This window comes from Sebastes umbrosus, chromosome 2 (assembly GCF_015220745.1).
Source record: "Sebastes umbrosus isolate fSebUmb1 chromosome 2, fSebUmb1.pri, whole genome shotgun sequence".
Classification (NCBI taxonomy): domain Eukaryota; kingdom Metazoa; phylum Chordata; class Actinopteri; order Perciformes; family Sebastidae; genus Sebastes; species Sebastes umbrosus.
The window spans coordinates 16,790,209-16,817,892 of NC_051270.1; the positions used below are offsets into that span (position 1 = coordinate 16,790,209).

Here is a 27,684-nt window from a genome sequence, read left to right on the forward strand (position 1 = left end):
GAGGCACATTATTTTTTTCAGGTTACCTGTTTCATGTAGTACTACTGTTTTATAAAAATAACTTTTTTTAATCATATTTGCTCCAATCTCGCCTATTTCAGCTTTAACATATTAGAAACACACTCAGTCATATTTCTGTCCCTTCATCTAGATGTTTTTGGTCCCCTTTATTTGAGGATATTCAGTGGGAGAAAGCTTGGGAAATTTATGATAAATACTGTATCAATAACAAACTTAAGGAAGCGTCTTTCAAGATATTACATAGCATTTACCAGGTAAAACTTGTGTTAGAAAGATTCAAGCTGGATATTGATTACAAGTGTGATTTCTGTGGACTTGAAAAAGAGAGTATTTCCCATCTATTCTTTCACTGTATACACTATATACAAGAATGTTCTGGATCGATGTAACCAACTTTCTAGAAAAGAAACTTAAGATGAATGTTGAAATACATATGTTTGATGTAATGATATATTTTAGTCAAGATAAGATTGGAAATAAAATGCTGTATATAATACAATTATTTATTCTTTTTGGAAAATTTCATATTCATAAGACAAAATGGTCAGGAGGCAAGCCCACTTTCCTACACTTTATTAATGAATTTAAACAGTATAGCACCATCATACCCTATATTAAAAACAAAAAAAGCCATAAAGACTTATACATTATTAAATGATTATAATATGATGTATATAACATAAACACAAACTCTGGCATTATGAAATGTATATGTAATTATTTTGTCTTGTCTTTTTTCTTTTTGTTCAACTGTTTATGTATCTGCACCTCTGTTAATTGAGCACGAGTTCAATAAAGAAAGCATATTAAAAAAAAAAATCCATACATGAACTTTACTTATCAGTTATATTCTTTCCTGTCTTCTACGGGGAATTTCTGTCTATTAATAAATAATTGAAAAGTGTAAAGTAGTTAAAATTAGTGCAACCATAAACTACAGCAGTATAATACAACGTACACATTAATGCACAGGTAACAATTATCCAAAAGCATAATACTTACTTACATACTTTTACTTGTACTGGAGTCATTTCACAGTGTGGTATTGCTACTTAAATGATCTGGATACTTCTTCCACCACCGAAGAAGGTACCATGACAATGTCCTGTAATGTTTGTATTAAATTATGTGCTCTTAGACCTTAGTATTCAGTCATGACTCATGAATACAAACATCCTCTCTCATCTGATACAATCAATCATACATCTTCTATTTTGTCTCTGGAAGTTTTTATTCTTAATCACATTTAATTATTTTTCATCAGTCAATATGAGCAGTATTCTATTGAAGATGAAATATTTTCACGAGTAAAATTATCACATATCAAGTGCAATCCACAATGGCCATGAATAAATTATTGTAATTAGTCTTAAATAGGTAACTGGCATCATTAAAAGAAGACTGAACAGACAACTTGGTTTGCAGTTCAGTTGATAAATGTATAAATCTAAATGTATTAAAGCTCAGAGGTGAGTTTATCTTCCAGCTAAATTAAACATGCATCCTGTGTCCGAGAAGACTTGTTCTACAAAAGAGATACATGGAAATGTACTGCAGGAAAAATGATATAGAAGTGTGTGATAACAGCCCTTTAACTGTTTAGTCTATTCATTATGTTCCACATGTTGCTCTGAATGAGTAAATTGGCTATACTGTACATAAGAGGGGATTTTTCTCTGAAGATCAAACTTGAAAGCCCTGAAAGTGGTAGAAAATCAACTGGGCTACTGTTTGTAAGGCATGAGTCTATTCTGCTAAATTATGTCATCCCAATTAAATTTTGCAGCTATGACCGAGACAATCACATCCATAGTGTGACTTACCGACAGCCTACTTTAACGCATCTGTACATTTTAAAGCTCTGCATACTGAAACCGTTTTTTAAAAAGTCTAAATTACCTTCTGACTGTATGAACACTAACAGCGGCCAGTGTTATTGCAGGACAGACAAAATGGAGGCTCACAAACAACTTTTTTCCAATGGCTTTAACAGGAGACATAACAGGGAAGAAGTGTTTTTTTAACAACAAAATAAAAACCTCATGTCCCTATTACAATCTGTAAGAACAAAGTGAAAGAATAATTCATCAAACAATTCATAAAACGCCTTGCTTCAGGCGAATCTCAGTGGTACACAGTACTGATTCATACACAAAAAACATGACTTTTCATTCATTCATTTCTGAATGTTCTGTTAAAAACCAACTGCGTAAAACAAATGAGAATATATCCAATGATTACCGATGGAAGAAATGTGAACTCTTAGAAATCTGTGTGTGAAGATGAGAAGATGAGAAGGACTCACCAGTTTGAAATCCTCTTCAGGAACTGATAAGGGAAAATTGATGAAAATAAATAACCCTGATGATGGTATTCAGAAGAGTTCGATTATAAAATAAGAAATTCTCTGTCAAAGCCTCCTTAAGAACAATGGTGATATAAGAGATGAAAAATCTGATGTGTGATGACAATAATCAAGCGAAGAAAACAAAAAACAAATGCAAAAGATCTTCTTTTTTTTTTCTTAACCGGCTACACTTGACATCCCTTGTATTATAAATAATTAATATCATCTAGAAGATTAAATAAGAGTTTTTTTCTGAGCGATGGTCATCTGAACCAGCCAGACGACATGTGCAAATAAAAACAAGAATCAATCTACCACTCCATACGTCCCGGGAAAACCTCACTTCTCAAACTAATTTTCAGGTTCTTGTGAGTGACACACCATGAGAGAAAGACAACACGGTTTTATCTTGAACTGTTATAAATGCATAAGTAAGACACTTGAATCTCTGACATCCTGACAATTAAGACCTCTGTGAGATACATGGTTTTTCTAGGGCAGTTTTCATGGCATCGACTACTACACCACATGAAAGTAAAGATGACTAACACAGGACACCAAACATTGCAATATGTTGAAATGACACGTAAAGAGTATGGATGCCTGACTAAGCAAAAAGTGAGATTAAGCAGTAAAATGACCCAAATAAAGTTTGCTTTAAATTAGAAATGAGAGTTAAAGCACTGGCGTTAGAATAAAGGATTGGTTTCATGGAAAGAGTGTAAGCATTTTTCCTGTCTCAGGTCTCCACCCAGAAATCCAACCAGGACTCAGCAGATGATGAACACATTAGACACATGTTAACAGAAATGTCAAATGTTAACTAGATGAGGAGGCCAAGTGGTGGCAAAAATCATTCTGAATTATTTTGGAAAAAACAAATAGTAAACATTGACAATCACACACTGAGGGTGATGCCCATAATCCCCAAGAACAGCAAACACACAGGCAGACAGAGCTTCAAATGATCCCATCGACATCAAGGCCAGTACTGATAGAGTACACTGAGTAATTATTTCTTTCCTACATTAAATTGTACAATTCTCATTTATATGTTTTACAGAAATATTCCATACATAGCCAGACCCGCTTAAGAGTTGAGTGTTTTATGTTCAAGTTATCTGTGCATAACTGATGTTCACTGGCATGAACCTTTCACACTGAACCTGAAAACTGTTTGTGGATATTTCTTAGATTCTGATCAAATCATGTAAAGCCTGCGTTTAGTCCAGGACCAACACCACAATTCCTGTAGAAATATTGCAATATCTTTAAAAAAAAAAAAAAAAAAAAAATCGTACCAGTCTTATGTGCAACATGTCAAAACATTCTTCTGACAATATATACAGAGGTGCATTGTGTTCCTGTACATGTTGCATATGCTACACAAAGCTAAATCTACAGTAGCTCATTGAAACCCATAAACGGGTGGTTTGGACTTTTAGTCCCCAGTGGCAGCCATGTCAGCTCACTGCAAAAAAGTTGTAGAGAAAAGGGCAGCGACATGTCAAATGTGAATAATACAGAAATGCCCCACAGGTGACACAAAGTTTAACATTAAACTCCAAACATTCATTCAAAAGTTGATTAAGACATAATGATTTCATTCCAAGTAGTAGACCACAGAATGCTTTGTTCATTTTAAAATTTCATTTTTGATTTTAAAAAAGTCAACAATAAAAGCAACACTAGTGGTTGCAGCAGTTTGTAAAATGCCCATTGGGCCACTTCCCCTTTGTGCAGTGTGTGTGTGTGTGTGTGTGTGTGTGTGTGTGTGTGTGTGTGTGTAGAGAGAGAGCATCTCTGTGCCCCCCAGTTAACAAACTATACATTGTACATACATTTCTACATCTCTGTGGGCTGCAGCTGTTATTACTTTGTTCTTATTCTTAACTGAGGGAGTTGAGTATCAGAGAAGTCAGTGAAAGTTTGTATCCAGTCGTGGTGGATTTATCCTCCAGTGACTTTTGAAGCTTAAGTATCACTGGCTGACAGTGAATGTGTGCGGAGACAGCGCAAAGCTGGTTCAATAGGACACTTGAGTCACATTATAAATGTCTAAACCTAGCTTGAGAATTTATAACCTATTTAATCTGGACAGGATTGAGAGGAGCGCAGGTCAGTTCTTCTTCTGTTATGCCGTCTCCATTCTCCAGTTATCCTCTTTCTGTCTCTGCTCTACTTTCCCTTTCAAGCTCCTGTTGTAAAGGGACGTCTGACCTATGACTTGTAGGCTCAATGAACCCTGGGATTGTATTCAAAGAGCATTAAAAATGCAGTAGAGCAGGCTTATAAATGCCAACCGTATCTGATAGAATCGTTAAGCCAATTAGGCAGCATAATAGCCACTTGCTCCACATAGCGGCAGGGACTGCAGCAGCTTCCTGGCGCCATTACCTCAGGAACATTGTCCCAGGAAGTAGCAGGGCCTGCCGGAGCCTTCAGTGATAAACAGTATGGCCAGCGGCTCCACATGTGGTTACAGGATGCTTGCTGCTATGACCCGGGGGAAAACCAGTGTTGGATGTGAGTTATCCCGCTCTGTATCTGGCCAATGTAGAAGTCCGCATTCCTGGTGAAGTCCTGACAGACTGAGGAGTGGGGATCGCCCAGGGCACAGTAAAGGGCGGTGCCACCCACACTGATCACCACGGTAACCAGACAAAGCAGGAAGAGAAGCAGGCAGGAGTCTCCACCGCCGACATCTACAGAGAAAGAGAGACGGAGGGAGAGAGATAGTTGGAGGGAAGTTACAGAGCGGTGGATTAATAATAAAGACGAGCTAATTCATCTACTATTTTTGACAATGTTGACGCAATGAATTTGTACATTTGGTATAAGTTACCTAGCTTTAAATTTAATGTTACAAACTAGCTCACTTATGGTGAGGCAATTCACAAATTCCATGTTTATGGAGAGAGATTCCAATCTCTGACCAGTAGGCAATAAATACACAAACACACCCTGCTCATAGCCGTCATCAGGGACTTTGAAGCGGACGCGTCTTTTGGCAGAGATCTGGTCAGGTTGAGGCTCCAAGCTGGCAGACACACTGACGTTATCCACATAAACGTGTCGCTTCTTCAATATGGAAACCAGGCCAGAGGCAGGAGACATCTGATGAGCAGAAAAAACAAAGAGATATTAGGAAGCACAGACATTTATATCATCATAACATGATTTCTATTTATACCAAAACACAGTTTGATCTGTCTGTTCAGACACTGACAACCTCACCAGCCATGTCCACCAGGTGTCAGTACATCTCACAATCAGCAGTATTCAACTTTAAATCTCACTATCGATGCTCCCTCCAACAGATTTACAGTCATTTACCTTCATACAGTACCAGGCACTAATTCCCTATGAGAAAAGTTATGGACATTAGACCTCCAGCGATCATCCCAGGATCAATGCAAAAGTGCTAAAAATACATAAAACGACTGCAAATGAACTTTTCCCAAGTGGTATCAAGGCCAGGCAGAGTACCTGTCATATTGTGCAATACTTCTGCTTAACATTATATAATGTAGTCATAGTGCAGTCGTCCACCTGCTGCCTGACACAGAACTTGTGAGATGACTCCCTTATTCCCGCTCATAAATGTGAAAGTAAACAACTGAATGACTGACCACAGATTAGTAACTTCCATATTGGTGACTAAACCTTGTAGTTTATGAACCTTTAAATGGGAAGCAGATTTGAGAACTTCTTTGTGCTATGAGTCCAATATTGTTAAAAATGCACCTATTAAGTCTATAATGAAATAAACACCTCACCTCACCTATGTCTCTCCCTGTTCCTCTCTTTTACAGAGATTTTACTATAAAAATGAGTCAGTAACCAGCACTTGAGCATAAAGCCAACCAAAGACACAATCAATGTTAAATCCAAAATTTCAGTTTTTTTCTCAACATGCCGCACACAAATATGAAACCAAATTGAGATATCCATTAGGGTTAGGCTGTCCATCACCGATGGCTGACAATCATCAACCACTGGGCCAACCCCCACCCCCCCAAAGGTTGTCACTTTTTTCCCAAAATCAAGTTTGAACTTCAAACGAATCCAAAGTAAAAGAGAATTTGTCGAAAATATTTCAAACCCAAACCCAGCCAACCCTAGTATCCATCCATCCATTCTGAAATATATCAGAATAACAACACAGTAATCCTGCTAGATGCTGAAATCGCATGTGCATGACACGATGCATGGCATTTTCAGTCAATTTTCTCTCCAAGTCTAATTCTCTCAGTATGGAAGATTTGAATGTCCGCATATCTGCAAAACAAATCTATAGCCTGAGGTAGCACAGTAATGGCTCCGCAATACCATTAGAGCTGCTCAACAGGGCACTGCACAGTCCATTATAAAGGGCCTAGATGGGCAGACACAGACAGACAGAAACCTTAAAATGAATGACAAATCGCCTATTCCTTTAAATGTGTCTGCGGCTCTTCCAGTGTGGTTTTGTTGAGATCAATAGTTATTATTTTAGACTCTTAGGCTGAGAGGAAGACAACATGTGACAAATCGTAACAGGTTATATATATACTTGTACAAGTAACCCTAACGCTGCATACACACACACCAGCATTTGAGCAAATTCATCAACAAATGCCCATAGATATCCAACAAATTAAATGTAACATAATTTGCTAAACATGAAAAGTCTGACAAGGATACTCTCCGTTACTCATCGACAGGAAAGCATGAGAACGTACACACCTCCTGTATAGTGATGAGTTTAGCCATGTCATCCAGTGTGGCAGCTCCTCTGATGATGTCAATTTGCTCTACTTCGTACTCCTCCTCTTCCTCCCATTCTTCCCCCTCCTCCTCATCCTGCTCCTGCTGCTTCATGTGAGCCTCTTGAGGAAGATGGGCCTCCTAGTGCAGTGAAAATGAAATGCAGTTATAACTTACATATCAATATACAGTTGGGAAGACAGTAACCCATTTTGTCGCTGTACTCTCTATTAGACTGCGTTAACACAATTCTGATTGAAGCCATTTCAACGTATGTGCGTTAGTGAAAGCTGTGAAGTGAAAGCTGAGGTTGTTTCCACGAAATAGTAATCTGGAATGGAGGAAGTGATTCACTTTATATTTCCAGCAATAGCAACAATATTTTGTTAAGAAAAATAGTGGAACTGAGTAGTTAGCATGAGCTGTAGTAATCAACAGGAGAAAACAAATATACGATACTGGTCCTGGCAAGTCATTACTGCCAAAACAAACAAACTAGAAACTCACAGATAACATAAATGACAGACTTATATATAAATTGTATTTCTCAATATTTACTTTGATTTACAGATGTGATACTGTATGTACCTGGGTCTGCTCATGTAGCTTCTCCTCAGCTAGGGCTTCCTGGTGCAGCTGTTGTACCTCCACCTCTGCCCCACTGCCCAGAGTCTCCACTGAGAGAGCTTTCTGACAGAGAGAAGAGTCTCTTTCCTTCTGCCTCTCCTCCTCTTCTTCCTCCTCTCCCTCATCCTCCATCTCCAAAGCCTCGGCCGCCTCCTCCACGTCCCTCTTCTCTTCGTCCCTTTTTGCCTCCTTTTCCTGTGCGGGACCTAAATCTCCTCCCTGCTGCTCTGCGGGCTTGGACTGATCCATTTCTCCAGCTGTAGGGGGGTGTAGCCCATTTCCTATGGCTGAAATGGTGTATTCTACCCCTCCTTCTGCCTCTCCTCCCTCTCTATCGCTGCCTTGCTTGTCAGTCAGCTGATCTCCATGGAAACAGTCCCTCCCCTCTACTTCCCTGTCTGGGTCTTCCCTGTCCTGTTCTGAGACCTCAGGGGAATTGAGCCCATCAGTCAATTTAATGGAGGGTGTGACTGGATGGCTGGAGTCTTGGGCTCTCTGCTCCATCCCTTTGTCTACCTGATGGACTGGATGAAAAAAACAGAAAAAGGTTTTAAGCATTAAATAAAGAGAGTTGGATGCTCTTGGTGGAGTTTGAACTTTCCTAGTTCATGTCACTAGAATCATAATAAATGGTCCACAGTGACAGTGATTTCATTACTATATGCAGGGAGAATTGCTCTCATATACAAACCCAAGGTGCTCAACAGACATAGACCTCTTAAAATACATCTTTTCAACACAGTTACACTCACAGTGTACACTGCAGTGGGAGCTGCTTGCAACTCACTTTCCATGTATCCATTGCCTGAAACATGTGGATGTAGCAGTATTTTATTTCTTAAAATATGAACCACCAACTGAAACAAAAATACACCAATCAAGATCCCTTGTTTTCCATGTGATATCACAAACTTCTTAAGTGTGTCAACATGAACAGTAAACCATATCTGGGAGTCCACAAATGCTACATGTGCCAAAAAAAAAAAAAAAAAAAGCAGACCGTATATGGGATGTCCATAGTGGAAGCCAGTAAAGTAAACAAGACGAGTCTGAGCAAAACAAAAGTGTCAAATAAACCCTTAAAGTGAAATTTCATGTGATAATGGAGTATAGAGAAGTGTGTAAAGGCAGTTTGAGTGCTTTTGTGTTAACAGAACGTGTTTAGTGTGTGAGTATTTGAGAGCACCATCACCAGGGAACCACAGCTACATTAAACACGTTCTCTTGATTTAATAAAAAAATCCTTATCCTTGCAGTCCATCACATTGCTGTGTGTGAGCATGTGGGTTCAACATAAATGTTTTTTTTCACCGCCTGGTCAGGCAAGTGGGTCAGAAAACTTCTTGCCCAAAGTAAATTTTTACTTGCCCCTATACAAGTTGTTTTATATATTAGCAGTTGTCAAATAACAAGAAAGACTGAAGTTCAGTAAAGTAATCTGGAGTTTCGCTCAAATCCTCAAAGACGTCCAACTAAATTTCTATTTCCAGGATATTTGAAATGCTCGCTTGCACTTCAGCTCATAAACTTTGTCTTTACCCGCCACCATTTTCTCGCGAGTGCCTGATCGGTACTGCGCATATGCAACTTTTATCAGAGATGAGAAGGAAAACAAGATGGCTCACACCTTCGCTACTTCCATCATCAGCTCCGTGAGTTGCTAGATTTACTAGCCCGACGTGGAATTTTACTTGCCCGGGGCAAATGGGCAGTCCTTATTGTTGAGCCCTGATGTGTGAGTGTGTGTGGAAGTAAAACTAATCATCATCACTATGTCCTGTCTCTCTCCTCAACAGTAAGGTACAGCAAAGCTACTGAGTGCATGCAATTCACACATTTACACAGTACAGTGTGAAGAGAAACTATTCCAGACTTTGCCCTAATGTCAGATTAATAAAACATTTCACTGAGTGAGACCATACAAAATATCCGAAGATTAAAATTCTCTTAAACAAGAGCTTTCTGCAGCATACCGGTGGTTTTGCATCCCTTAGCCTAATTACTACAAATCACACATGACTTGCATTATAACTTACGACCACATAACGACCACTTTACAAAGCATTTCACGAGATGAGCATGAAAGTTCAGGTCTGCTTGCTAACTTTTTCCAAAACTTTCAACTGAATCAGGAGATGCAGCTGAAGACACATTCTCTCTTCAGTTGAAAGCTTTGGAAAAAGCTAGTATGTGCACTTTGAGTTAGCCCATTCCTACCCTCACATGACATTAATACACTCACTCACCTGAGGTACATGAAGGCAGTGCACCACCTTCTTCAAATGTAGGCCTCAAAAGGTCCAGAGATGCACACTGTACACACAAACATAAATATACATAATGCATGTACATACACTACACAGTTTAGTAATGCTACACATTATTTAAAATGTAACCCCTGGGTACATGCAAACTAAACTTAACAGAGGTGTTCACCATGGACACTTAATAGACATTTTACATGCAACATCAGAGTCATTTCAAATGCAAAATACATTAATTCTGTCTTCATCTCATATTCATGTACATTCTCTCTGTAATACACACAGACATCACACAAAAAATTATGAAGGTCTTACCTCAGCATCTCTAGATCCTGGTCTATGAACAGAAGAGGGAGAGAGAGAGACAGAGTGAGATGGTGAGAGTACTGAAGGTCTGTTCTTGGTTTCAGTAAATGAAGACGTGAGAGATAGGCGACCCCTCTCTACTCCACCCATCTAATATTAGCTAGAACACATTTCCCTGGCTATTACAACGCGTGTGTGTTAGTGTGTGTGCGTGTGTGTGTGTGTGTGTGTGTGTGTGTGTGTGTGTGAGACTCTGTGTGTGTATGTGTGTGTGCGTGCAGGAGCTAAGAGAAGTGAAACCCTAGCAGTGTGATGGCTCAAATGTCTGAAAGTGCAGCAGCAGCAGCAGCAGCAAAGGGCCATATGTTTAAACTATCACTGCAGTGCTCACCACACACAAAGATATACATGCTCATAGTTATACAGAGAGAGACACACACACACACACACACACACACACACACACACACACACACACACACACACACACACACACACACACACACACACACACACACACACACACACACACACACACACACACACACACACACACACACACACACACACACACACACACACACACCACCTGTCTGGGTGCATGCAGGTGAGTTTACGGTGTGAGAGGGTGTGCGTCTGGCAACTACACTTCGGACTTCCTATTAAATATTGAAAAATGCCAAGGTGGACTTGACTAATTTGTTACACTTGCATGAGCACAGCCCACAACAGACACACGCCACACACTCCTCACCAAACAACACACGCACACGCACAAACACACAAACACAAACTCTTTATTACAGAAGCATAATAGAAGATATTAATATGCAAATTTGCAGTCAACCGATTATTGTGCTGTGAAATCAACATTTTCTGGAATATTGTAACAACTTGCAAATATGCCACCACACGTGTTGTAGGTAACATTACCAAACTGTATATTTAAAGAAACAGTCTGACATGTGGGTAAATATGTTTGTATTCAATCTTAACTATCCATTTGATCTCTGTTCATCCAGGCATTAAGGTTACGTTATCAGCTCTGAATTTGTTTTTCACTGTATGAGAAAATGGACGTGTGCCGTGAGAGCGTGTGAGAGGTGTCAATTGTGTGACTCTCACGTTCAATGAGTGAGAGTTGACAACCCAGTTGCGTGCACCGGTGCATGTAGAACTGAGAATTGCGTGCCCAGCTAAAATTTTACATGCAATACTGTGCAAATGCATGAGGTATTTTGAGCCCTGAAAGAGTAAACACAAACACACACACACATGCATGCAGACTGACCGACTGTGCGTCTGGCAGATGTTTTTAAGAGTGTCCAGATGTTGGGTTGCCAGGTCGGAGGAAGAACTTCTACACTGACTCTCTGAGAGAGATGGAGAGACACAGGGAGTTAAAAGCATTGTTACTATGAGGAAGCCTCTAAGAGCTGAGCTGTAAGCAATAATGCAATCTAGCTCCATAATTCGAATGTTTCCTTATGTAATATAAATTATATGATCACTGAAACTACATTAAATATACATCATTGGGATCCACTGGGTGAGACACAGAGGCTGCAGTCATAGCAGGCTTCAGTAGTTGCTTGATAGCTGTGCATGTGGGCACATACAGTATAATGACAAGGATGATATTCAGTAACATGTAAAGCCCATGTGCAGCTGTTATATAGTACAATTTACAAGTGTAGTCTGTATAAAATTCTTGTACATACTGCTACTACTGTCATATTTTATTCTTTGCATGTGAATATCACTGATTCCTTAATATAAGACTCCTACTTCTATAGCTTCTAGAGAGTCTTTTAGAGACTTTAAAATGTAAACCCTGCTGTAAAGACAGGATCCAGAAAAAAATACATTTGTATCGTAATGAATAAGTATTTTGTTTAGGGCTGTCAGAGTTAACGCGATAATATCGTGTGCGATTTTTAGGTTGTAGCGGGCTCAGTTTTAAAACTATAGTGAAGATACTGTCATCATTGGTACCAACCATGTCATACTAGCTTGTCGTGAAGGAGGATAAATAACGCTCCAAACTTGTGGGTACCCACGAGTCTCCCCTTTACAGACATAACCACGATAATCACATGCAGTTTGGGGCAAGTCATAGTCACGTCAGCACACTGACACACTGACAGCTGTTGTTGCCTGTTGGGCTTGAGTTTGCCATGTTATGATTTGAGCATATTTTTTTATGCTAAATGCAGTACCTGTGAGGGTTTCTGGACAATATTTGTCATTGTTTTGTGTTGTTAATTGATTTCCAATAATAAATATATACATACCTTTGCATAAAGCAGCATATTTGCCCACTCCCATGTTGATAAGAGTATTAAATACTTGACACATCTCCCTTTAAGGTACATTTTTAACATATAAAAATGTGTGATTAATTTGCGATTAATCGCAATTAATCATGGACAATCATGTGATCAATCGCGATAAAATATTTTAATCGATTGACAGCCCTAATTTTGTTACATAGATACAAATATACACTATGTTTGTGTATATCTGCATGTCATGCATGTGTGCTGTGTGTAAATGTGTGTTACCCCACTGTTCTTGTAGTGCATTCAGGTTGTCCAATACTCTCTGGTGATAGAGTCTCTCTAGTTGGATGCACCATAACGCCTTCTGGTCTGATAAAGTCTGGTTAAGAAAACACATAAATACACACACACATGCCCTACAGGGAACAGAGGGAACTGTTTGCTTTAAAAAACAACAACAAATGCATCAACTCTAAAACTCTTATTTCTGCATTACAGCTGAGAGGGAGAAAAGAAAGTGAGGCTGACAAAATAGAGGGACAAAGAGAGACGAAGGCAGGAGGAGAAGGGGAAATAGAGTCGGGCCAAAAGAGATAGAGGGAGAAAGCGCTCCAGGATGCAGTCTCTCATGTTTATGGATATGAGCAGCCAGAACACAATCCTTCTTTGACATGGCTAAATGCTTTCTCTCTCTCCCTCTCTCTCTAACTAACTAACCCTCTATACATGCATGACATAGCTAAGCTTCCCTTCTCTTTGACTCTTTTATTTCTTCCCTCCCACTGTGTCTCTTTCCTCTCATTAAACCTGTCAAAATGTCCAACTCTTTCTCATGCTCGCTCTCCTGCCTTTCTTCCTCCTTTTCACCTACTCTGTTTTATGCTTTGCATTTATTGACTGTAAGTGTTTGAGTGTATTTGTATAAGAGTGTCTCTTTCTGTGAGTGTGTCTGCAAAGCATTTAGGTTGTGTGTATGTACTGTACAGTGACAATCGACATTTCAAAACAGGAACAAAGAACCTTTTGATTTGCAAACAGCTCAAACGTTCAGCTGATTAGCATCATATAGTTTCAACACAGGGGATGTCCAATCCCGTGAATGGCTTTGTTTAGGAGTGTTGATAATCATCATTTTACTCGGAAATTATCTGCACTCTTCCCTCAGCTGACAAGTATATTGTTTTGGCAACATACTGTAGTTTTCTTTCCTGTCACGCTTTAATCAGAGTATCTATCTTCCCTCTGTGTATGCGTCTACTTTCTCTCTGCCTCTCTACTTTGTGAGCCTCTGGGCATTTTGTATAAGCCAGCTCAGCTACTGGTGCTTTTCCTCTCTATGTATCACCTCCTGTAATTACCCCTCTTCATGTTCTCCTTATCTATTCTATCTCTTTCATGCTTTATCGTCTCTCTCTGTTCAGTGTTTTCTATTACCACCTTCTCTGTTTTCACAAGGTCTTTTTCACTCTTTTCTCCTCCGTCTATTCTATCTCTTGCTCTCTTTTTTTATCCAAACTGTCTGTAAAGTCAGAGAGGCATCAGGTAATCCACTGAAACTTTAGTGCAAATCACTACAAATCCTCAAACTCTAAATCCAGTGTGTGAAATGATGCAGATTAGAAAGCATAGACAAGTAGTAGTTAGCCAAAGACACAGCAAGGTTAACGCAAGTGTATGACACGCATAGCACAAATTAAAATGCACAGACACACACACCAACTTAATGATAAGGATACAGTCTTCGTGAAGGACAAAGGCCTCGGCAATCTGCAGAGAGAGAGAGAGAGAGAGATTCCAACTTTTAATAAAGTTACACCAGTTATGTCACAGAAACAGAAATCAGCTATCAACTGGCTCGATAGAGGTTTAAACCAGACTAAATCTATTCCTCATGTACAGTGGTTCTTGAACATGAGACAGGATCAGTCATAGAAAAATTTGATCTGACAAAGTTCAAGAAAACAGGTAGAAAGCACGCAAATATAGGACCTAGAAACACCACACTACACAGAGCTGTAACTGTTCTGCTACTGCTGCAATGACTTCTTTAATCATTAACTATGACAAACACAAACATAATCTAAAACACAATAAAACAGTTAAGCAGTTAAGCAAGTCCCTAGCATTTAGGAGAGACAGAGTGAAAATGAGAGTGAAAAGCAAGACACACAGCAAGACAGAAAAACGAGAGACCGTGGTAGACACTCTACCTCTCTTCAGCAAGTGTCGCTTTCATGCTGCTCAGCTGATCTCAGAACAAGAGAAGTGAGTGTGTGTGTGAGAGAGAGAGAGAGAGAGAGAAAGAGAGAGAGAGAGAGAGAGAGAGGAGGAGGAAAGGAGGGCATACAAGGCTCTTGTATTTCTAATGAAGTGAGGGGCGGTGACGACTGAATGACCTTTATAGGTAACTGTACTGACACGCTTCAGAAACAGAGAGTTTGAATTTGTCCTCTGTTTTTTCACTATAGTTCCACATCAGTTACACCACTGATAAAGCTCATATTATCCATCAAAAGTACAGTCAAATATGGAAACCAACACTGCTAAAATGGTAAAAAATATAATATACATTCACTTCTAGATATATTTTCCCCTACCTTTAAATATTAATGAGAATATTTGTGATGTTGGCATATTATTAAAGGTGGGAATCACAAGAGGATTGAATATTATCACGATACGTAAGTCACGATACAATCTTATTTCCATTTTTAACATTTTGCGATATGCACTTACTTGAGTATTGTGATAATTTATATTGCAATTTATTAATTTTTTTCAACTGCAAATTATGCAGTTTGTCAACATCTGTTTTATCTAATGAGATACAGTTTTCACTCTGTTCATCTCAGAGTTTTCAGTCACATATCTTGAGGTCAGAGGTCAAGGGACCCTTTTGAAAATGACAACACCAATTTTTCCACGCCAAAATTAAGCCTAACTTCGGGGCGTTATTTAGCGTTCTTGCCAAGTGATTCCTTAGGTTTTCTAGTTTCATGATACCAGTATCTTCACTCTAGCTTTAAGACTGAGCCTGTTACAAACTCTGAAATACAGAATAGCGGCAGATTGTTAAGAGGTTAATAGTTAAATAATAATCGATATGTGACATCCATGTATCAATACAATATTGCCATATATCGCAATACTATGCTGTATCGATTCCCCCCCCCCTCCTACACATTATGTTTGTGAACTAAATCACTTTTGCAATTCAAAACTGATTTAAGTTTTGTCATAACATGTTCTCAATGAAGTCTGAACAAGTTGTCCATTCTTTGGCTCTCCACACTGATGCTGGCTTTCTCTGTTGGTTCTCAACTCCAATGATTCATATTTATGTTAATTGTGTTGGCTTCGAAACCTCTAGGTATTTGTGACCCCTGCTTTCCTCTACGTCTTTTCTAATATCTTAATTAGCTTATCATACTGTTTTATTAGCGGCTACCACTGTACATGTTAAGTTACCGTATGAATCATAAATTCATCCAAGACACATCTAACAGAGGTCTGAATCTAAAAATAGTAACGCTTACATTCAATTCCACTTTTAAACTGGATGTTATAGAAATAATTATCTATAGGCGAGCATATAGTTAGCCTATCATATTCACTTGTCAGTGCAGTGATTTTGGACATGTCCATGAGCACTCGGCAGGAACCTTTACTATTCAGTCCAGAAGGACCAAGAAAATACAGCTTTAAATGTGTTTTTCAAACACAAAAAAACTTTTTTTTTGCCACATTTAGGGCATCTACATGACCTTTCATCTTTATTGATTTACAATCAAGTGAGTCGTGTCACGTCACGCTGTAAACAAAAAAGCAGCGTGTACAAATATGTTCAACATCAGGGTTGATGTGTAAGGTGGAACCCAGAATTATGGTATGCACTGCAGTACAAAAGTAAATCATAAAAGATTATTGATCTTTAATGTCCAACTTTAATTAAACCTGCAAAAACAGTGGAAACCACTTAAAGCAATCACACAAATGCTGTAATATTTCACTTAGAGCAATCAAGTAGTCCACTTACAGTGTTTTATATATATATATATATATATATATATATATATATACATACATACATACATACACACTTCACTCCCATGAAACTGTATTTTATGAATACGTAGTTCGGCATTGATAGACTACAGTTTATTTTCAGGCCTGCTAAAAAATTAGAAATGCATTGAAACCAGCGCCAAGCTGGGGCTTGGTAGCCTATTTGCACTACTGACATTACTTTATTACTTGTTAACAGCACAATACTGTTTCAGGCTATAGCCCAATTATAATTTTAACTACACAAAGCTATATTTTATATACAGAACTGTATTATAGTGTATATTAATTATACACAGTACAGTAATTTCATTTGAAAAGTGTTTCAAACAGCTGTTCTGTATTTTGAAACGGTCAATAAAATTCAGTAAATATTGAAGCTGTCTGTTTCATTATCTTATATTCATGTAATAAATATACAAATGTCAATTCGATGGTAATCTGCATGAGAAATAATAAGAAAAGAAAAATCAGTTATAATAATTATCTACTTATAGTGTTCAATTTGACTAGGGGAGTCGGTTAGTGGTAGTTTTTACACACAAGGAGGTTTGTACACTGATGCCTGTTTTCTCATAAAGATGCGTGTCCATACACATGTATGCCAATACGCACGCACGCGCGCGCGCACACACACACACACACACCTGCACAAAGCTTTGGATTAATAACAAGAGGTTGTGTTTTGCATCTTGCTTAAAGCACTGTTTACTGATTTTGTGCCTTTGATTCAAGGTAGAAACATTTTTCAGCACGCTGCCAACGCCATGATTCAGCAGTTAAGACCTTATTCTTTGACTTGTGAGTTTTCCACAGCACACCTCTTTATGGTGAAATCATTAGCTACAGTATTTTATCAAAAATGTTTATGTGTCGTGAATGTGATATTTGACCCTCATACTCCCACTACCCCCCCCCCCCTTTCTCCCTCTCCCTCACACACACCTGTTTGCCTGGAAGAAATCATAGCTCAGGTGTGCCTGGTGGAAACACTTGTAAATCAAACTGACAGAAATACCCACACACCCCATAACATACATGTCCTGTCATGCAAGTGTGTGTGAGAGAGAAACGAGAATAGACAGACTGAGTGTTTGTTTTTTTATGTAGTGTGCGTGTGGCTTATGTGTGTACATGTTTGTGTATAGACGTTGAAGACACCCATGCCTTAGGGTGCAAAGTGCCATTTCGATTATAGACTTGAGTGGATAACAGTGATTTAACAACTAGTGTGAGAGTAGAGACTAAAATGACAGAAAGACAGCAAGAAAAAAAACTTAAAGAAACCATTAAAGAGTAGAGTGTCTGTTCAGGTGAGTGACTGACAGAATTACTCGTGGTATCTGACATACTATGCCAGAAAATAAGACAAACAGGTTACCTGGTGAAGGTACTGTGGAAGGTGAGTGTCATCTCCCCTTTGTGCCAAATCCTCCAGAGACTCCAGGAGGGCAGGGCTTGGAAGAGGCCCCGTGGCGCAGGTGGAGATTGAGAAACAAGTGTCCACTGGAGTGGAGGTAATGTGTTCCCAATTTGAGGTTATAGGTCCTGTGGTGGTACTGGATTCTTTACCGGTGGTCGTAGGCCCTGTGGTGAAGGTAAGGGGTCCTGCTGTTCCGCTCACAGGGGTGGAAGCAATGGAAGTGTTGAGCCCCGTGGTGCAAGAAGTTACTGTTAATGTCTCTGTAGTTGAGGTGATAGGTCCTGCATGTGAGCTAGCCAACCCTCTGGCGCATGTGGGCCCATGGTTGAAGACGGGCTCTGTGGATGAGGTAAGACGTTCTGTAGTGAAGTCAGTATTTTTTGCTATCCTGTCTGTAGCTCCTGTAGGCCCAGGTGGGCTGGTAGGCCTGGTATCTGAAGTTATAGTTAGTGTCGTAGAATCTATAGACTCCGTGGTGAAGGTGGGTCCCAGTGTAATGGACCCTGTGGTGGAGGCAACTGATTCAGTGTCATGAGAGTCCACTTTGACATCACTCTGGCTCAGTTCCACTTGACTGATGGGATATGCAGTTTCTGGGCTGACCACTGGAATGACAGGGGATGTAGGCTCTGGACTGGTCCCAGGGCTGAAAGGATATGGAGCCTCCAACAGACTGCCTGCAGAGGGAAAGAAAGACAGCAGCAAACAGAGAGAGATGAGAGAGAATAACTGTAGATACCGTAATGATGACTCCCAAACAGATCAGCTGTCTAAAACTCCTGAGGCCACAGGTGAATAACGGACTGTTACAATACAATACTGACAATTAGATTTGAGACAACATTCAGAAGATTAAGTCAGCCCACTATTCACTAAATGTGTAATATACAACTTGTTTAAGTAGGAATTAGGGCTGTCAAAGTTAACGCAATAATCTCTCCTTTTAAGGTAGATTTGACACAGATAAAAAAAATATGTGATTTATTTGCGATTAATCGCAATTAACTATGGACAATCATGCAAATCGATTTACAGCCCTCATTCAAATCCAAAGAAAAACAGATGGGTTGCTTCAGATTTTGAAGATGTTTGAAATGATTTTACAGCTATAAGCTAATACCTGTCTTTTGATGGACGAGAGCTCTAGAAACCACAGAGAGCAACTGAGTCAGTTACTCCTTCTTAAAACACCCACTGTGCAAGTATATTAATACTCTTTGTAAGTGACTGGAGATGTTAACAGCCAATGTATTATCAAATCAAATCAATCTTTGTTTTATTATCCAAAAAAGCAAATTCGTTGGTCAACATTGGCATGACCTGATGAAAAGTGAAATATACAACATATCTCCCCCCTCAATCCCACGCACACACACACACACACACATTAACAAACAAAGTTATGTCAGTTAGTTTTGGGTCATTGCACAAACCCACTAAACATACAGATGTAACTATGGGAACGGTGTTAAACTAACATTTTCATAATAGCTCATACACTGTTGGTCCCAAATGTGAAAACACTGGAGCGGCCCAGAGCAATGCTTACCAACAGAGCGACGTTTAATTTTCTGTGTGTGAGCAAACGAAGACATGCGAAAATGTGAGTCATACGATGATTTTGTTTGACAAACACTGTTACAGATTACCATGTCTGATTAGCGAGAAGGGAGTTTCTCTAAAAGTTCACTGATCTACTATCTACTCCTTTTTTTCTCCTCTGGTGCTTTTATCTTACTCTTCATCCATCCCTCTCCTCAATTTCCTTTTCTCTCTCACGCTACACTTAGCCTCCTTACATCTTATTAGTCCTGTTTCACTCCCTCGTGTCTCTCTGTCTCTCAGTCATGTGATCAGAATGACATAATCACCCCCAGTCAGACTGACCTCAATCCATAATGCTGACCACTTAAAAACACAAAATATTACACATTAAAACAATTCACGTCAGTGTCTGTGGCTTAGAGGTACTCAGTCACTTTGTTGAGTTAAGATTATTGTTGGCACTTGGGATGAAAGACTTCTTAAACCCATTTTAGTTGCCAGAGAGACTCTATAGCACCTCCCGGATGTCAAGAGCTCAAACTGGCTGAAGAAAGGATTGGAGCTATCTGCCATGATATTCTATCCCATACAGGATACTCCTCGTTTTCTTCCTCGTCCTTTCTGTAAAAAGTTAAGGCAAGGGCTTTTGGGTTGACAATCTCAGAGTGTTTTCAGGCAACTCCACAGCACTACAGAGCATTTTTAGCCTCTTTCAGCTCATTGCTTTGGTTTTACCATCTGCCAAATGTATTGTGTTGTTGTGTTCTACTGCCCCCAAATGACCAACAGAAGTATCACTTAGCAAAAACTAAGCATGAGTTTAAACAGTACTGTGTGTGAAAGTGTATGTCCATGTGTGTATATAATATGTCTTTCTCTTTCATGTGTGTATGTTTCCTACCGGTTTCTGAATAGGAGGAGTCAGTCATGGGAGTGTCAGGAGACTGACAGCGAATTAGACCGCTTGATTCCTCCGATTCCTCCTCCTCTTCATCTTCCTTCATCACCTCATCAATGTCTTCTTCCTCCTCCTCCATGTCCTTCCCATTGTTGTTGACAGAGGCTTTTTGGATGAGCCCTCCTGCCTCTTCATTTTGTGAAGTAGAGAGACTTTGAGACTGTGCGAGCGCGTTTGTCTCGTTGAGATTTCGAGTTTGGCCAGTGAGAGCTTCGGGGCTGGGAAGGTTATCACAGAGGTCAGCCCCGCCCACCTGAACTTGTGACATTACTCTGCCCTCCCTCTCAAGCTGACCTAGAGATAAAATAAAGGATCAGTTGGAATTCCAGTAATATCAATAAAGTAAGAAAATCAAAGAATAATTGAATTCCTATGAATATCATTCAGTTGACTTTGACTCCGTACTTAAAGGTCAACTGCAACTTGAGACAAAGCAACCACAGCATAGAAAAAAACAGCCCTCAGCCTTCCTCATTCTCAACAGCTTTTAGTTGAGGCTATTTTACTGTAAATCCAATTAGTATTTATATTGTGGTTTGAGGTTGCTGTACTTAAATATCTTGAGTTTATATTTTGTGTTATGCTTTAGTGAAATTTAAACTCTCACCACCATGATCCATCGGACAACGTTTGAGCTTTCAGCATGAAGGTCGCCGCCGCCTATTAGACAAGCCCTTCTTGAAGCCTGCAGATAAGGAGAATGAGACAGAAGACAGGCACATGTCAATGACAGAAAGTATGAGCAAGGGAGATCAAATCAGACTCCACTCAGAGGTAACAGAGGGAGAGAGAGAAGGAGAGAGAGACACAAAACAAGTTCGGCATCATTCCTGAGTTGTCAAACAAACCCTGGAAGAGATTTAAAAAAAGCCTTCAGAGTGTAACAGTCCTACCAACACCTTGTACTGCAGTACAATACTACAAACAAATCTGTATTGATGTACACTGTAATTTCACATTATGGGGATTTCAGAACACTTTTGCTGACTCTTAAGACACAAACCTGACGATGCATAATATAGATATGTATATACAGTATATACATAATAAACAACAAACCTAATAACTGAAAACTCTGTAAAAGTCCTTAAGCAAAATAGTGTCCCACAACTTATCTGTCAATAACAATACCAGTCAGCTCAGCATCTACTTGCTCACAAGAATAAAGCTCAAAGGGAAATTTAGATGTCAAATTGTTAGGATTTAGGTTTCACAAACGGCTTGTTATAAAAAGAAATTAAGTATTTCAATGAGAATGGCTTTTGAAATACCACGAAACATTAAATGCAGAGAGCAAGACGGAGAGAAAAAGGGAGAGAGAGAGAGACGCTAAGACATTTACAAGTTGGCTAGGGTGCTGTTAATTTATTGTAAAAGGATTTATGATATGGGAAGAGCAGCAACAGTGACAATTTACAATGTGAACCCAGAATATAGAAGACAAGGTGAAATGCCACAGGGAGACAAGTGGCAAAGTTATGCATGACATAAGGCCTATACATTGATGCAATAAATTATATTGTCCACCCCTATTTACATACATGAGCCAGACAGAATATTATAGTATAAACCACAGCAGTGCAATCAAAAACAACAACACTACGGCCTCCAAAATTATTATAGAGTTAAATCAACACTTCTCTGACACAGTGAAAAGTAGATTTATTGCAGGGCGTTGCAGTATATTGCGAAACTGGTAAATCAGTTTACCGTGCAAATCAGCATTGTGCAATAGCACACTTTTTAATTTTACTGCCTTACTTTATGTTCACGGTTGTTTCAGCAATAAATTCATCACAAAAACTGACAGGTGCAAAAACTCTGTCAACTCTGTAGTTTTGTCACTGTTGCTCTTTACAACCAACCTCTGGACATTACCTTAACTACCCAATGTAAACACAGTACGGCTGCAACTAACGATTATTTTCATTATCGATTAATCAGTACATTATTTTATTGATTAATCGATTAGTTGTTTGGTCTATAAAATGTTAGAAAATGGTGAAAAATCTCAATCAGTGTTTTCCAAATCCCAAGAAGACGTCCTCAAATACCTTTTTTTGTCCACAACTCAAAGATATTCAGTTTACTGTCATAGAGGAGTAAAGAAACTAGAAAATATTCACTTTATTTTCTTGAAAATTTACTCAAATCGATTAATCAATTATCACAATATTTGCCGACTAATTTAATAGTTGACAACTAATCAATTAATCGATTAACTGTTGCAGCTCTAAAACACACGCAGTCATCATTTTGAGTGTTCCAGACGGTCACATATACACATGGAAATCTATAATACCTCCCTATGTAAAGTGCCTCCCACAAACACACACAAATGACTCTTAAACCATTGCACTGACTTTGCCCCCTATCCCTGGCTACACTATGCATGACCGTATCCTTCGGCAACACTCATTTTAACGTACAACAACTGTCTTACCAATGTTGGTGATATTTTGACTCCAAGCCCTCCACAAACACACACATCCAGGCTAATGAAAGCCTATCTCAGAGGAATATGGCTGTCCTGGTTTCCGCAGCACTAAGCTAATTGCTTTTTCTGTAACCCTGTATTTACCCTGTGTAAGACTCAGACTCAAACATTTAGACAGAAAAATGAAAGCCAGGACAAACACACCTACCACAACTTTGATTCCTTATGTCCACATTCTTATTAAAACTCTTATGGACATTATAATGCTAACACATACGAGTGTCACATAAATATCTTGGGAGATGAGACAGTAAACAAATCAGCACTGCTGCCTCTAAAGGGAGGAGAGAACCTATGGGATGACATAACCCTCTTGCGTTTAGGTTGCATCATCAGCTCTATATATTGTAACATGAGACAACACGTTCTGGATACGTGCCTTATCAATATATGGCTGTTTCTGCAACTAAAGGCATTTTTAAGTCCAAGCAATGAAATTTGGGATTTATGTTAAAAATGTGTCCCAGTCCTTACCGCAACACTGAACAAATACTAGAGTAAAAGTTTTATTCAACGCCAAACATGGAAACAAACTATTGAAACTATGGAAACAGAAGTTAGCAAGTGAGCATATGGATGACAGGTTGGGTCACCCACATAGGTGACCCTCAAGATCAAGAATCAAACAAGTTTGAGATCATCTTTTCTCCTGAAGTATTTATTGTGTGTCCTTACCATACAGCTTAGTGATTGTGTATTTTGAACTACATTTAAAAAATAACTTCATATTACTGTTGAATTCATGTATTTTTGATGCTAATAGTCAAAGCTAACATAGCAGACCTCGAGACACCTAAAGCTGTTGCGGTAAGGACATTAGACATTAGAATTGCAATATTTGTCATAAAAAACAACATACATGTATTATATATTTTTTTGTGCATGAAGACTGACATTTATGGTTACTGTCTAAATATTTCAGAGTGTAGGGAAAATTAGGAAATCCCTTATTTTCCAAAAATGTTTTTTATATCAATATTTGCAATGATGCACAAAGCTTGATGAAAGTGAATTTAAATGTCTTAAAAATATAGAAATTTAAAAAGCAAAATGTATAAAATGAACATTATTGTAATGTAGTAAGGACATTTAGTATAAGAATAAGTGATAAAAACCATAAAAAAAATTAAACATGTATACTATATGTAATGTTGTGTACCTGTTTATATGTATTACATACTCTGATGGTTAAAAGTAAAATTCACAGAGGTTGATTTGTTTTAATTTGGGAGAGTGAAAAGTGACCATAGTTGCAGAAACACCCATATACAGTATAACAAAAATGGGAAGCTAAGTCTGCTTCCTAGATATTAAAATGGCTTTAAGGTACATATAGAAATGAGTATTGTATGTGAGGCTGTCTTGGAGTCTTCTTACTCCGAGCTCTGAATGTCCCTCCGGAGGATAAAAACAGTCCCAGGCCATGACAAACAACTGTGACATTAAGGCTTACGCAACAACGACCTTCAGTTTACACACACACACACACACACACACACACACACACACACACACACACACACACTCACAGGTGTTACCATACCTGTCATACATATTTATTATGCTTTGTGGTTGGTTGTTTTTTTATGTTTACAGTATCCTTTAATGTCCCTCTCCCACAGAGCCATCTGTCCATACAACCATCCATCCTCCCTTCTTTATGTCTGCACCCTACTCCCCAGGGGACCATGAATAATGAAAGACAGAAGAAGGGACAAACTGAGTGGGGAATTCAGCCAAAAGGACAAACACAAAAGGTGGAGGAAACAGACCCTGTACTGTCAGAGGCCACTGCAAAGACTGGAGACAGACTGCAGAGATACAGACAGACAGGAGCAGGGCTTAAAAACAACATGACATGAACTGACACTGATTATGTTTAGATATATTAGACGTTTTATAAATGAGCTAAACTCACTAAAAAATATAGCAAATGAGACGTAAAATATTTGCAGTAAATTGCACCTAGTCATTCAAAGAGGTGGCCCGTTGATGTTGACTATAGTCACCAGTTTAGGCCAGCAAGTATCTACAGTAAGGTAAGTAATAATATGTGTAACTTTAGTGACTAACCTGTTTAGAAAGGGAAGAGTGTGTCTTAACAAGATGTCCATATATTTAACGTTAGCTAATATTACATAAATTGATGAGCTCGAAGTCAAAACATGAGCAAGTGACAGCAGACGGGGACTGTCATTTCCACCATGACACTGACTGGTAACTGGTAACTAACTGGTAGCTAACTGGTAACTGGTAACTAACTGGTAACTGCCTGGTAACTGCTTGGTAACTGCTTGGTAATTGGTAACTAACTGGTAACTGGTAACTAACTGGTAACTAACTGGTAACTGGTAGCTATCTGGTAACTGCCTGGTAACTGGTAACTGGTAACTGCCTGGTAACTAACTGTTAACTGGTAGCTAACTGGTAACTGTTAACTGCCTGGTAACTGGTAACTGCCTGGTAACTAACTGGTGACTGCCTGGTAACTTGTAACTAACTGGTAACTGGTAACTGGTAACTGGTAACTAACTGGTAGCTAACTGGTAACTGGTAACTTACTGGTAACTGGTAACTGGTAACTGGTAACTAACTGGTAGCTAACTGGTAACTGGTAACTTACTGGTAACTGGTAACTAACTGATAACTGGTAACTAACTGGTAACTAACTGGTAACTAACTTGTACGTAACTGGCAACTGGTAACTGGTAACTAACTGGTAACTAACGGGTAACTAACGGGTAACTAACGGGTAACTAACTGGTAACTAACTGGTAACTAGCGGGTAACTAGCGGGTAACTAACGGGTAACTAGCGGGTAACTAACGGGTAACTAACTGGTAACTAACGGGTAACTAACGGGTAACTAGCGGGTAACTAGCGGGTAACTAACGGGTAACTAGCGGGTAACTAACGGGTAACTAACTGGTAACTAACTGGTAACTAACGGGTAACTAGCGGGTAACTAGCGGGTAACTAGCGGGTAACTAGCGGGTAACTAACGGGTAACTAACGGGTAACTAGCGGGTAACTAACGGGTAACTAGCGGGTAACTAACGGGTAACTAACTGGTAACTAACTGGTAACTAACGGGTAACTAGCGGGTAACTAACGGGTAACTAGCGGGTAACTAGCGGGTAACTAACGGGTAACTAACGGGTAACTAGCGGGTAACTAGCGGGTAACTAACGGGTAACTAGCGGGTAACTAACGGGTAACTAACGGGTAACTAGCGGGTAACTAACGGGTAACTAGCGGGTAACTAGCGGGTAACTAACGGGTAACTAGCGGGTAACTAACGGGTAACTAACGGGTAACTAGCGGGTAACTAACTGGTAACTAGCGGGTAACTAACGGGTAACTAACTGGTAACTAGCGGGTAACTAACGGGTAACTAACGGGTAACTAGCGGGTAACTAGCGGGTAACTAACGGGTAACTAGCGGGTAACTAACGGGTAACTAACGGGTAACTAGCGGGTAACTAACGGGTAACTAGCGGGTAACTAGCGGGTAACTAACGGGTAACTAGCGGGTAACTAACGGGTAACTAACGGGTAACTAACGGGTAACTAGCGGGTAACTAACTGGTAACTAACGGGTAACTAACTGGTAACTAACGGGTAACTAGCGGGTAACTAACGGGTAACTAACTGGTAACTAGCGGGTAACTAACGGGTAACTAGCGGGTAACTAACTGGTAACTAACGGGTAACTAACTGGTAACTAACGGGTAACTAGCGGGTAACTAACGGGTAACTAACTGGTAACTAGCGGGTAACTAACGGGTAACTGGTAGTTGGTAGTGATAACTAACAGGTTTGATGAAAAGCTTGGCATGTTGACGTTAACAGTAGATGATTGTGGGATCAGCTTGGTCGCTATCGTTACGGTTGAAGCGCTGTGCTGATTTAACGTTGACAGGCTTGTAACGTCAGTGATTCATCAGACTGCTAGTAAACGGTTGAGTAGCTGGAGCTAATGCTAACGACTGTCCGTTAGTATCTGACTCTAGCTAGCTGAACAGCTAGCTAACACTACGGAGACACTAGCTAACCAACGTGAGCTAACGTTAGCTGAGTGATAGCAGACACATCTGGCCAGCGGAGAAAACCTCTCACATACACAGCTTCATTTGCTGTACAGGAAAAGATGCTGCCTTTCAAATCCTTAGCTAGACCTTTTACAACTCCTGCGACACGAAGCAGTGAACCGGTACTCACGTCTGAACAGCGTGTCTGGATGATAGGAGACCGAGCATCGGACTGCTGCTCTGGGGATGTTGTTGTAGTGACTGTAGGTGTTACCGACAGACAGGCAGGGGGTTGTTGCTATCGCTGCTGTCATCAGGCCTGTACTGAGAGCTGCTGGTGGGCGGACGACGCACTGTCGCCATCTGCTGTTTCTACACCGTCACTACACGTCAGGAACATTTACTGCAAACCATTTAAAGGTCCCATATCATGCTCATTTTCAGGTTCATACTTGTATTGTGTGTTTCTACTAGAAAATGTTTACATACTGTAATGTTAAAAAAAAAACTTTATTTTCCTCATAATGTCTGTCTGAATATGCCTGTATTTAGCCTCTGTCTGAAACGCT

At 39.5% G+C, this 27,684-nt stretch overlaps 1 protein-coding gene across 2 annotated transcripts; it reads right to left on the reverse strand.

Moving 5' to 3' along the window:
* Positions 1 to 580: 580 nt before the first annotated feature.
* Positions 581 to 27,617, reverse strand: cnsta (consortin, connexin sorting protein a). 2 transcript variants are annotated; one of them, XM_037746802.1, is made up of 13 exons: positions 27,306 to 27,617; positions 21,195 to 21,272; positions 20,531 to 20,881; positions 18,043 to 18,761; positions 14,333 to 14,363; positions 12,879 to 12,965; positions 11,606 to 11,687; positions 10,324 to 10,345; positions 10,000 to 10,057; positions 7,706 to 8,268; positions 7,097 to 7,258; positions 5,332 to 5,485; positions 581 to 5,073 (listed from the first exon to the last, which is right to left on the reverse strand). In XM_037746802.1, the coding sequence occupies exons 2-13, from the start codon at positions 21,205 to 21,207 to the stop codon at positions 4,865 to 4,867; spliced, it is 2,451 nt and encodes an 816-aa protein (XP_037602730.1). In that variant the 5' UTR covers positions 21,208 to 21,272; positions 27,306 to 27,617; the 3' UTR covers positions 581 to 4,864. The 2 variants fall into 2 exon arrangements, with proteins under 2 accessions (XP_037602730.1, XP_037602720.1); XM_037746792.1 differs by having other exon boundaries at positions 9,991 to 10,057; positions 27,306 to 27,616.
* Positions 27,618 to 27,684: the final 67 nt, after the last annotated feature.